The sequence below is a fragment of the Pimephales promelas genome, chromosome 24 (assembly GCF_988280905.1).
Source record: "Pimephales promelas chromosome 24, fPimPro1.hap1.1, whole genome shotgun sequence".
Lineage (NCBI taxonomy): Eukaryota > Metazoa > Chordata > Actinopteri > Cypriniformes > Leuciscidae > Pimephales > Pimephales promelas.
The window spans coordinates 12,135,701-12,148,990 of NC_142792.1; the positions used below are offsets into that span (position 1 = coordinate 12,135,701).

At 38.7% G+C, this 13,290-nt stretch overlaps 1 protein-coding gene across 20 annotated transcripts in view; it reads right to left on the reverse strand.

Annotated features, from left to right (window-relative positions):
• Positions 1 to 13,290, reverse strand: part of nav3 (neuron navigator 3) — a 288,447-nt gene that overhangs the window by 18,448 nt on the left and 256,709 nt on the right. For 9 of the 20 annotated variants that reach the window (XM_089127018.1, XM_089127022.1, XM_089127019.1 and 6 more), the window contains 12 exons: positions 12,963 to 13,239; positions 11,682 to 12,411; positions 9,986 to 10,420; positions 9,765 to 9,806; positions 8,416 to 8,567; positions 8,108 to 8,296; positions 7,868 to 7,920; positions 6,434 to 6,454; positions 6,041 to 6,064; positions 5,079 to 5,102; positions 4,794 to 4,871; positions 459 to 542 (listed from right to left, as the gene is read on the reverse strand). In XM_089127018.1, the coding sequence (XP_088983144.1) occupies positions 459 to 542; positions 4,794 to 4,871; positions 5,079 to 5,102; positions 6,041 to 6,064; positions 6,434 to 6,454; positions 7,868 to 7,920; positions 8,108 to 8,296; positions 8,416 to 8,567; positions 9,765 to 9,806; positions 9,986 to 10,420; positions 11,682 to 12,411; positions 12,963 to 13,239 (2,109 nt within the window). The remainder of the gene's footprint in view (positions 1 to 458; positions 543 to 4,793; positions 4,872 to 5,078; positions 5,103 to 6,040; positions 6,065 to 6,433; positions 6,455 to 7,867; positions 7,921 to 8,107; positions 8,297 to 8,415; positions 8,568 to 9,764; positions 9,807 to 9,985; positions 10,421 to 11,681; positions 12,412 to 12,962; positions 13,240 to 13,290) is intronic. The other 11 variants (XM_089127017.1, XM_089127014.1, XM_089127012.1 and 8 more) reach the window with 3 other exon arrangements.

Consider the following 13,290-nt stretch of genomic DNA (forward strand, 5'->3'; position numbering starts at 1 on the left):
GAGATAAGAGCCCCGCTGATCCAAGGAACCGAGCATGTGTTGCAGCCCCCTATTCCATCACAATACGGTCTCTCTGTCGATCCAGAGCTCAAGATTCCAGTGCTTACGATAGGGTTTCGGATTTAATTGAAATTGTCCCATCTTAACAAAGACGTCCCTCTGTATTCTCTGATGGTTTATTCAAGAGGGATTAACAGAAGCAGGAACTCATTAAGTCGATGATGGTGCTTTGTGCACATTAAGGAAGCCGTTTCACATTTTAACCTGAAGGTTATATTTACATGATGACTGGATGGTTTTATTGATGGGTGGAACTGCTTAGACTGCTCAGCCCCCCCTAGAAAATGGTACTAATATCTCTTGATTGGTAAAATGTGTGCTATTACGTCTCAACAAACACGGAAACATTCAAATATTTAAGTTGCTGTTCACATTTGTGTGTGTATGTCCTTTCCTACCTTTTGCTCCGCTGTCATTGTTAGACTCTGCAGGCGACAGGTCATGTTCGTCAGACTCTTCTCAAACGCAGCCACCAGGTGTGCCTGTCAAAACACACACACACACGCAGATTTTTCAACACAGAGTTCTAATAAGACACTTTACCAAATCCACAGGCTATTTGAGAAAGAATCGAAAACTTAAACTTCTCTGTGTTCAAGGCTGTCAAAGTTCAGTTGCTGAACATCTAGAGGTACATGAATAAATAAACTTTCAAAAGTTTGGGGGTCATAAGATTTGTTAATGTATTTAAAAAATATATTATTTTATAGTCAACAATGGTCTTTTTATTTAATTAAATACGGTAAAAACCGTTATATATATATATATATATATATATATATATATATATATATATATATATATATTATTTAATGACAGTTTTCTATTGTAATATATATCTTAAAACATTATTCTTGTGATGCATGAATTTTCAGCATCATTACTCCAGTCTCCATTGTAATCATTCTAATATGCTTATTTGATGCTCAAGAAACATTTCTTATTATCATTATCAATGTTGAAAACTGTTGTGCAACTTGATATTTTACATGTTTTTAATATTCTTTGACGACTAGAAGGTTCAAAAGAACAGATGTCTATCTGAAATAGACATCACAAATGTCTTTACTGTGACTTTTGATCAATTTAATGCGTCCTTGCTGACGCTTGTTTATCATACAACACAAAACCTGCTTTGCTTTCGGCAACACAAACCGATGAAGCCAATAATGTGAATGTAGTGGGTGTAAAACTAATATAAGTACACGGTGAGACCCACAGTATAGATTTTCAGATCTATTAAGTTTATCCTTCCGTGCATAAAACTTCCAGCACACACTGGGCATTTGAGCAGGAAAAAAACATCATCTTTTTAAAACTATCTTTTTATCCACCCAGTCTGAGCCTCTGGAGGATTCCCCCTGGGAATCTCTGATCTATACTGCACAGGCAAGCTAAACAGTGCTGTGAACTTTGAAGCATGTTTCAGGTTTAAGTTACTGAGAAGGAGTTCAAAGGAAACACAATGTCTAAGGCTTGTCTGAACATAAGGCCCAGGGCTTTGGTGCAAGAGCAGTCTCTCCTGACCTCAGCTATGCCGAAAAGACTTCTCAAGTCTGTGAATGTATATACACCCACACAATAAATATATACAATACATTTAATACATCCAAAAAATCTTTTGGCAAGAGAAATGACCCAGTTTAACATCTGACCTTTGACTCATAGTGTTTTAAAAAACTAAGGGACATATCAGAACAAAAAACAAACAATACATACAATAGTTAGACTTGGCCTAAACCATAATAAAAAATAAATAAATAAATAAAATAAAATAAAATAAAAAAATATTTTATTTATAATGCTTTTCTAAAACTCAAAGTGCTATGACAAAAAAAAGAATACAAACAATAAAAAAATAAAAATAACAAACAGATTTGAAACGATGAGTCTTTAGAGACTTCTTAGAACAGTCCAGTTTTGGGGAATTTCTTATCACCAAAGGTAGAGCATTTCAAGCAATGGAGATACTGAACGGCAGTAATGATTCCATTTATGCAGAGCCGTTGGCATACCACCAAGCAGCATTTCGGTTTTTGACTAATTGAGAAAGTTGTCTATCATCCACACTGGTAATAGATAAGAAGATATAATGGTCCTAACACAGACCCCTGAGGGACACCCTCATGAATTTATTTTTCACCAAACATGTACAGTATACTGGAAACGATCAGTGAAATAAAATTTTAACCACTCAAACACATCACCAGCCACGCAACCTTTCAAGAAGGATGGTATGGCATACCGTGACAAAAGCAGCACTAATATCTAACAAAACTAAAATGCTACAAGCACCCGTGTCAGAAGAAGTGAGAAAGTCGTTTGTGACCCAGACAAGAGCGGTCTCGCTGCTGTGTTCTGATCTAAATCCAGACTGAAACCTTTCTTAAAGATTTTTTGTGGACATCATTTGTTGTAACTGACCAACAGCCCAACAACGAGGACTTAAGCTAGATAGCTGTCCTGTAGTTCTAAATAAAATAAAAACATTTTCAATTCTAAAATTTAAGTAAAATATCACTGTGTTTTATAAAAGAGGTGCATTCAAAAGTTTCTTGGTATATACTATTTAAAATGCCTGCCAGGAAGTGAAGCCAAGCGAATACTGAGAGGCACAATGCCAAATGCTTGAGTGACTCTAATAGGAGAGTGCCTCTATAAACACACTTTTACGACATGCCCTGCCATGACCTGTTTGTCCATCCATTTATATTCCTTCAACAATCTGTCCACTCCGAGTCCCTCAGCCCAGTCAAGCACACCTGAAACAGGCAGCATTTCCACAAATCTTACACAAAGGAGTCTGACACATGAATCCCACCAAGCAAACTCTCACCTATTAAAACCTCAAGGTGGACATTTTGACATTAAAATTATTTTAAACTATGATACGCACATATATGAAAGCCACATACTAGCTTTTTAAGCAACATTTAAACACATATATAAAGCTACATCTCGTGTTATCACCTTACCTGGTGTGGTTGTGATGACAATATCTGAGCAAAATGGTCTCGTCTCTTTGACCTTTCTTTACCCGGATAACGGTTCAGCTGTGGCCAAAACAGAGAACTAGCTAAAGCAGTACCCCTGTTAGCCACAGCCATCCTTAAGCTCTCTCACGTCCTAATACAACACGGCACAGACTCTCTAATACAAATGCACATGATACTGAAGGATTAACCAATGGGTGGGCAGAAACTTTTGAATGGAAGATCAAGAGAAACTTTGTGGGTTCATACCCAAATTTGGATACTAAAGGAGTAGTTCACTTAAAAAAAAAAACAACTTTTGCTGATAATTTACTCAACCCCATGTCATCCAAGATGTCCACATCTTTCTTTCTTCAGTCAAAAAGAAATTAAGGTTTTTGATGAAAACATTCCAGGATTTTCTCCATATAATGGACTTCAATGGGAACCAAACTGTTCAAGTTTCAAATGAGAGTTTCAGTGCAGCTTCAAAGGGCTTTAAACGATTCCAGACGACGAATAAGGGTCTTATCAAGGACCCTTCGAGTCATGACTCGAAAAAAGATTTGTTCATTTTGATGACGAGTTTGAACAGGAGAGTCACAAACGCGCATCACAGAACAGAGCAAGGCGAGCATTTGAGCTTATAAAACTTAGACTTTTTCATTTTTTTTTTTTTAAATGACAGATCGTTTCGCTTGATAAGACCCTTATTCATCGTCTGGAATCGTTTAAAGCCCTTTGAAGCTGCACCGAAACTCTCATTTGGACCTTGAACCATTTGGTTCCCATTGAAGTCCATTATATGGAGAAAAATCCTGGAATGTTTTCATTAAAAACCTTAATTTCTTTTCGACTGAAGAAAGAAAGAAAGACATGGACCTCTTGGATGACATGGGGGTGAGTAAATTATCAGCAACATTTTTTTAAAAGTGAACTACTCCTTTAACATACACTTAAATTAAAATTATAGACTTTCTGATTGTAATTGCAAGTTCAGACTGGTGTCATTTTTTATGCTTTTGCCAAATTTAAAATAAATGCCACTTGGTTTTAAACTGTGATACTGGTTTGATAACTAATGAAATCCATTTGTCGTAAGTGTCCAAAGGAAGTACAATTTAATCTTCATATCATATAGTTTCTGTGTTGCTGTGGGGGATCAGAATCCAACAGAAACAAAGACGTTCTCTTTCATCCCTGAATAATGAGCACCAACTTTCAAAAGTTGTTCTGACACTGAGAAGTTCAAAAACATCCAGCTGGAGAGCAGACATTTCAATCCACTCAAGAATTGTACGACTTGAATAGATATAGTTCGCAGGAGTTCTCCCATACACGAATCCTGTCAAACACAAATCACAGAGGAGGTCGAGTGATGGGACAGGAACTGTCTCATGCTCTGTCACACTTCTCACGAAACTGTCAGAGAGCAAAGCCCTTCATCACACCTGCCCTCATCACTCCTGGGACAGGAAAGTGAATAGAGCTCAGCCCGGTCCAAACTCTGCTCTCTTCCTGCAGTGCCTTCACACAGAAATCTAACGTGACACTGTGAAACTATGTGCCCTAGTTTGACAATCCAGGGACACAAACTAAAACTTCTCTTCAGAATATCACAGAATACCTCAGAGTCCGGGATTTTGAGATGCTTTCAATGCAAATTCCCAAACATGCTGACTGTTAACAGTTTTAGAAGCTACTACTGTGCAGTTTGAGATGTATTGTGATGCCTTTTTTTTGTTTTAGCATCTAACTCACGTTGGCCGCCAGCTGAGAGGTCAGGGTTGCCACTTTCTCCTGAGAAGCGTCCAGCTCTCTTCGCAGTTTTCTGATTTGCTGTGGGGAAAAAATGTGGTTTCTCATTACAAACCTCAATGAGCTGTGCACTCAAACAATGGAGAATAAACTGCTTTCATTTTCTTTGCTTAACAAAAGAACCTAGATATCAATCAGTGGCCTCAGGTAAGCACTCTGCGTGTAAGACTTTGAAGTGCTTTCTCTTGTATTATACCAGAAGAGAGTGTATGTAAAATGGGAAATTACCGTTGTATTTTGGACTGTTTGGCCCTTGATTGAGGAAAGAAGAGTACAATTAACTCTATGTTGCATGTTCGTACACAGTGCAGACAGGAATACATTTGTTTTTAGTAGTTACACAGAACGCTGTTCGTTAGTTGTTAAGCGTTACATGACACATCATATATAGAAGTCTGCAGTCTTGGAAAAATATGACACCAGGAGAGAGAATATTAAAGGGATAGTTCACTTTGAAATTAATTTTTGGTGTGTTTTAGCTTACCTCAAGGGCATCCAAGATGCAGGCGTCTTTGTTTCCACAGTATTTTCAATTTTGATATATTTAGGTCAAACCGTTCTTATCTGTCAGTCATATAATGGAGGTATATGGGGTCCACCTCAAAGAGCATGCACAGAGAAGTCCAAATTAAGAAGTCCAAATTAGCATGCTCTTTGAGGTGGACCCCATAGGTTTCCATTATATGACTGACAGACAAGAACGGCTTGACCTTTAAATATCAAAATTGAAAATACTGTGCAAACAAAGACACCTACATCTTGGATGCCCTTGAGGTAAGCTAAAACATATCAACAATTTATTTCAAAGTGAACTATCCCTTTAATGGCACAAAAACACAAAATAATGTGAAATCAAAGGAAAATCAGTGATCAAACGAACAAGAGTCCAAATAAAACCAAACCTGGGAAATTAGGGTTGTGAGTTTTTAAAGATTTTTGTCCAGGACTGCACGTGAGCCAGTGAATACAAGTGAATTAAAGATATTGATACCATAAGAGTGTCTCATAAAATAATGCAACATAGTGTATTTTTTTTTTTTTTTTAATATGTGTGTTGTTGGTAAATGTATTGGGGTGGTTGTCCAATTCAAAGGCGCAACTGATTTTGGACTTTGTGAAAGTGTATCACTGTTTGACCTTTTATTGCTTTTACGTATTACCAAAATCACTAGGAAACAAGATATTCTTACCTCAGAGTGGGCCTTCTCCTCCGTCTGTGGGAGAAAACAACAGTTAAAGGAGATGGAAATAACCCAAATACAATATTACCAACATCCAATAGTCTTCTTTCTTTCTTTTTTTTTTTTTTGCATTCAAAATCTACGATCAGTGTTCCCTATTATATCCAATAAGAAGAAAGAATTAAGAAGCCAAAATCCACACCAGCTCTATGCAAACACTTAAAGGTAAATCACAAAGCCATACAAATTAATCAATGATCAGAATTTTGCCATTTGGATCAGATTTATGGTTACCCGTTAGTAGCAGCTGATTTGAAGCAAAACGTTAGACTGTTAGGGTTTGCATTTATCAAAAAATATAAAGTGAATACAAGCAGACTTTTCTGTATGACAAATTATTACCTTGTCTAAAAAGGCCAGCACCTGAAAGTGAGAAAATGTGTGTTCAAATAGTGGCAAAGTCACAATACTGAGCCACCATGAGCCTCTGAGATGGGTCTAAATCTCGTCATTAGTCTTCATTTATAGCCTTGGTGAATAGTGGAGGTTAAATATTCAACTTTGACGTCTTCTCCGATAAATTACCCTTCAAAGTTATTAGTTTGTCAAGCTCAGGCAAATGGAAACAGCATGTATGATGTTACAGTTATTCAGAGACTAGCAGTTAATACTAATGAATTTATTATGATCTAAAATGACTTTTAATATAGAAAGCGAGACTCAGGCAAGGAATATAATGTGTATCTATTATATTTTCAAAGGAAACCCAGCTCTAAAAAAAATAATAAATATCAAATATAAAACTAAAATGTTTATAGACAAAATGAAAGCACAAATTAGTTCAAATAAATAATAGCATGCGATAAAATCAATATAAAAAAATACACACTCAAACAGAGTTTTTATAATCTTAGGGTACAATGGGGCTAAAGGCACACCGTAATAAAAATCGTTTTTTCACCACTCCAGTAGTATGATTGCAGAATATCTAAAATATAAAATATAATATAATAATATAATATAATATAGAATATATATATATATATATATATATATATATATATATTGCAGTCCCTCTAGGGGGGTCCGGGGATGTGGTCCCCTATCAGAAAAGTTTGTACATTTTAAAGTTCTATGCATCAATATGGTGCACTTTAAGAGTTATAATAATAATAAGTATATTATTTTACGTTACAATACCTTTCGTTTTAATTTCTTAAAACCATTAAACTTTTATTTTGGTGGAATACTGTAGTCTCATTATATATTATATATTATGTAGTCTGTAGTTTTATTATAAATATGGTGATTATCTCTAAGGTGGATAAACAGCTTCATAAATTATTTTGACCTTTTAAATCTAACCATGTCATGTCAACAGTTGTAAAGGTCAGCCAGTTAATTGTCACATTAAATATTGATCCATTAGCCCTCAAATACCAATATTTAACATATTCTTCAGTTTTTGAAAAACTGAATGGAAATAAAAATCATTAATAATACTTATGTCTCAAAATATATTTGGTAATTTATATGATTTTCATTTGCTACATAAATCTTAACTTTTAAAAAATAAAAAAAAAACAATATTACTATATAAGAATCGACTATGCATTGATGCGATCACATGAATAACTTTTAACTTGCATAGTGAAATGTTTCGAGATAAATATAATTAAAATAAAACATGTGCCTTTAGCCCAATATATATATATATATATATATTTTTTTTTTTTTTTGAAAAGTACTATTGATTTATTTTTGTAAAATGTTGAAATTGAAATCTGACTGATTAGTCATCACAAGATTCTGTAGGAAGACTATAGCGTCACTCACCGCAGAATACAAAGATGATGTGCTCGAGACCAAAGACAGAGAAGAACCATGAACTGTAGACAGAGCAGAACAACATAACAATATAAATATTTCTGTTTTTAATGCTAAAGGAAGCCAAAAGAATTCTAACAGACATGCATAATTACAGGTACATGCACAACTACATAGAAAAGGCATTTCAATGGTACGGAATTAAATAAATAAATCAGTTCTTCTAGAGGAAGTAACTTCAGTGCTAACCTTCATCGGTGCTGTCTCGGAAGGAGCCGGACCGGCTCATCCCGCGAGGCCGTTCCTCCAGAGAGGTGGCACTGCCGCCCAAAGTGTGACCCTCCCCGTACAGCTCGAATGAATCCTGTGCTGGAATACTGTTGGAGCGGCTCATACTGGTGCTGGGAAGATTATACTGTGACATGCTGGTGGGACTCACTGCAACACAAATGTCATGATGTCACAAAATGATGTCTGTTTATGGTGGAATGAGAAATCCAGAAATTGTAGGTGTTCTACTGTAAAGTATAACTCAGATATGATATATGTTTACATACGCAGGTTTGAGTAGTGGTATTTGCCAGCGTTGGTGCTGGTTGTGCCCGGTGGTGAAAGTGGACTTCCTGTGTCCTGCAGACCTCCAGTGGAGTGAGAACGCAACCATTCCTTTCCTTCCTCATGTGATGTCTGTCTGGAGGATGGAGGATACCTGATTGGAGGGCCAATAGACAGTTTTAGCTATTCCACAAGATGTTTATATATATATATAAATAAATAAATGCAACTGTTCCAATTATTGAGTCTATTAAACTAAAAGCACTAAATCTTCAGCTGTGATAGGGCTTAACATGATTTATACAATAAAGCTAGATAATAACTGCCCACACAGTCTCACATCCATTGTTCTGCAGTGATAGCTTTAGGCAGTGGGCAGACTTAGTATGCGTCAAAGACGCTTTCCATAAAACGAATGGAGATCACGTGGATCTTCCTGACTGGACTATCTGCACTGCCTACCTGAGCCTTTGGAATTAAAATACCATATTGTGAGCTAAATGATTTGCTCACATTGCGATTTAACTGCAAATAGAAGGTCACACGCGCATGCAGCATTTCCACAGTTTATCTTTCGTCCTGACTGCAGATTGATGGCTCTTTTATAGTGGTTTGGACACGAGCCTGATTTCATTTAAATGAAAGTCTGATTTCATTTAAATGCTGTGCTTATCTTTGTGAATATTTAATTGCTTCTTAAGAGTGTGTTACTGTTTCTGTGGTTGTCTCTTGCTAAAAGTGTTATTAAATAAGTGTTAAAAAAATCAATGAGTCACAACTTGACAAGCCACGGTGGATATGTAAAACATTTTGCGAACACTCCCAGTGCTGTGGGTTGTTAAAGTGTTGCTAAAGTGTTCCAAAATAGTTGTTTTCTATCTTAAAATATTTTAAAATGCAATTGATTACTGTGATGGCAAAGCTGAATTCTTCCAGTTTTTAGTGTCACATTCAGATTGTTATATGCTGATTTGTTTATTGGTCAGTTTAATGCATCCTTTGAATGGTAGTGCCAGTCTACAGAATATTTTCACTCGTTATCGAAATGTGCACAGCTCTCATAAAAAACCCACATGATTTAAGGAATCATTAATGTCTGTAGCACAAACTGTACAGGATGATGTGCTAAAGTTTAATATTTAGGGTTGGGGGTTTCAATGGCTAAGTATGAGTAATAATAGTAATGCTTGCTTTAGCAAACACCACTGATACATGTACACATGTATGGGTAAGTGACACAAATTCAAACGCAGTTGACGAGAATATTAATGCTAGTTACTTGATGGAGGTGACAACATAAACAAAAATATATTTGTGAGGACAATTACATGGATGGTGGTTATATTAGTACCTTAATCCCTTTTTGGGGAGAGTGTTTCTGTCAAGAGGCATGCTATTAAAACAGAAGAAAAACAAGAGAGTTATCTACGACAAAACAGGCAGTTTGATCATTTCAAAACTAACAGATTTCAACAACAAACTAATGCTCCATTATTTCATTAAACATCATGTAATAAGCAATACATTGTCATCTTATCACTTAATTTAGACCATATGGATATCTGCACTTACCCCTCAGACAGGGTGGACTTGACACTGCCCGTGCGGGTGACCTTTGCCCCGTGGTGATGTGGCAGTGGCAGGTCTATGGACTCTGAGCTTGTGTGTAAACTGGTCATACTGTGGCAGCTCAGTGTGTCTTTACTGCCCGCAGAGGAACTGCTGAGGTTCGGAGGCCAAGGCCGGGCGTTAGAGGGCAGAGAGAGGCCTGACGCCGGACTAGAGGCGGGGGAGTCAGTGCCCAGGTCGGGCGTTTTGCCGTACAACGGGCTGCTGCCTCCACTTTGCCCACCCATGCTGCCCAGACTACCTGTTCCTGAGGAGGGTGAATCCAGGCTGGCCTGCCGTGCCAGTGTGCCATGAGGACTGCCCAGTGCCGATGGGCATTTACCAGAGTCAGGGGTTCCAGGGGAACTTGGTTTACTGCTAGACTTGCTGCCAAACAACCTGGACAAAGTGAAAACAAGACAACAAATTGTTCATAAACATTCCTTATGGAAACTGTCGCAATGAATTGAGTTGATTTCAGAAACAGTTTACACACATTTGCTCTTTCATGAAGATGTAGATGCAATAACTTAATTGGTCAGTTTCTACTCCTTGTACATAATCAAATATGCTTTCAGTGGTGGATCTGCCCATGGTTATCACTGTATGGCTCTAGCAATAACAGCCGGAGGCAAGCAAATTACACTATTACGCTTTGGCTTGATGGAGCAGAGCAGCGCACCATGTAGACATGTTTTCAAATGGACATACCTACTAATACAGAGATCAGTGTGCTGGAAATCCGCTCACTCCACCTGCTTTAATCAATGCTGAATTGAGTCTGATTAAAATGGCAAATCATGCTCCCTGAGGAGTGTTTCCACATATGCACTTACATTCCATAACCACCAGGTGGCAATCTGACCATAATCCACCTTGTGTGCAACTGTCCTCTGATGAGGGAGAGAGGTGCTAAGACAGACTGCTAAAGTGATTTCGATTCTCAAAAATGGGTTGCAGGCTGTTATGAGACTCAGACAACGGAGAATATAAATAAATAAAAATAAAAACTTTCTGACAAAAAAATTAAATAAATAAAACACTCACTGGTAGCCAAACAACAGACACATGACGAATCTTGAGTTTTTTGCCAATATACGTTTTTTTTTTTCTTTTGCTACTACATAGGTCATCCCCTGATGTTCATTGTGAAATCTGGTTCTGCATAAAAACCAGTTGAGAACTATTGATTTAAATTAGATCCTTCTCTATTCATCAGAACATTTGTGGGCTGCTAGCAAGATTTCAGGTCATCTAATGGTGGCTGGGGGAAATACAAAAGTGAGACAGAAGGCTATGGCTATGACTCAAACAATGAGCTCCGTAATCCATCACAAACTTTCCTGGATCTCTGAGGTAAGCCCAAACTCATTGGTGGATCAAATCATGCAGCACAGCCTAAAGCAGCTCACGTCCATCTCACATACTTACTGAGGAAACATGCTGGCCAAGAGGTCATGACATCGCAAGAGTGAGCCAAACCACAAAAAGCAATTGTTCATTCTTACTGTCTGCTTGTGTCCATTTGTCAAGCTAACTGCCTACTTTGCTTTCATATTTTAGTCTTATCTCTGCTTATGTCTGCCTTTTGTCATCTTTGTCTAACTTTTCTTGTCCTCCCATTACCCCAGTCATTTTATTCAGAAAGAAAGTCGGTTACCTGCGGAATGTGGGGGATGCAATGTCTGGGTATTTGGAGCCTGGCTGTCTGAGTCCCGATTGGGTGGAAGTGGGACTGGATTTGGGGGAGGTGGACAACCCCGTTCCCTCTTGATCCGAACCTGCCACTTTCTCTTTATCCGTTTGGTTGATGGTAATGGGACTAGAGCGTCCTGACCCCACTTTCCCGGGGTCTCTTCTCTTTGTGCTGGTTGGGGTTCCAACCACCCCTCCACTAACTCCCGCAGACTTTCCGCTGACATTAGAATCAATGCTGCTAGAGCTGGAACGATGCCCGCTGCGGCCCACCACGCTGCTTCCCCCACTTGATGACTTTGCCGGTCTAGGTAGGGAGCGATACTGGAGTGGAACCTTAGAGCCTCCACAGCCTAACAAAACGGCATCATCCTGGTGTTGAGCACCATCGAGGCTTGTCTTCCGCTCATTGCCGACACCTGCACCCTTCCCAATGCCTGCAGACTTTGGTACCTTGCCTAGAGTCGCAGATCCACTGGTCAGAGTGGCCCCGCTGGTAGTGATGAGGGCTCCGGCGGAACCAGGAATCTTCTTAAACCCGAAGGAGCTTGTGGTAGGAGGACGACCGATGCCTGAGGGTGGCTTCTTCCCTTCATCTCCGCTGCTCTTGCCTGCATCCGATGGTGAGCGCTGGATGCTTGGGCTCTTAGATGGGGCCTTGCCCTTCTCAGATGCCTTGGCATCATCTGTTTTACCTGTCAGCACAAAGATGTTTGTTATGGCACAAGTACCTCCTGATCAATCATTCAATACTGCTGGCAAGTTTTTTTTTGCAAATAATTTCACAACCCAATCCATCATGGCTCTTGTGTTCAAGCCAACGGCCCTTCTTTGCACAACTCAGCAAACAGCACAGATAAGGTACTCTAAGCCAAAATAACGTGTTCCTGCTGAGTGTACCAAAAGAGCTTCAGCTGCAAAAGTTTGCTGAGATAAAGAAATAGATAAATACTTCTCTTTTTGATTTTACCTTCTCTTTGAAGCACAGTAAGCATTTATTTTGAAGACCATGCATAAAATGTCCCCTACAGACAGATATCACTGATATGCCCTTGGTTTTGTAACAAGCGAAAAGGCAACTGTATCTTTTATGCTTCCTTACAGAAAATTGTGGGTTCCATTTTGAAAGTTCCTTCAGAGAACTGCCATTTTTGAAAAGAGCACCTTTCTGACAGTGTCTCTCTCAGTGAAACCACAAATAGTGCTCCACGTATTTACAAAGTACCACTGTGTGAGATTTTGATACCTGGTGATTTGAGAGAGGTGGATGAGCCTTTGGTCCGTGGTGGTGTGATGCCAACCTGGGCACTCATGCCCCTCCTCCAGGAGCCTGTTTGAGACATGGGCAAAGCTGTCTTCTGGCCAACGTCCTCACCCTGACATGAAGAGGAAGTGGATGAAGACTTCCACTTGCAGGAAGGGTCCATACCTGGATCCATCTCTTCATCAACCTTCTTCAGATCCTCAGCACCAGCCCAGCTGCTAGCATCCTGCTCGGTGTGACTGTGCGTATCTTTATTTGACTGTGAACCACACAGACACACGAAACATAGTAATCTCACATTGGCAATCCG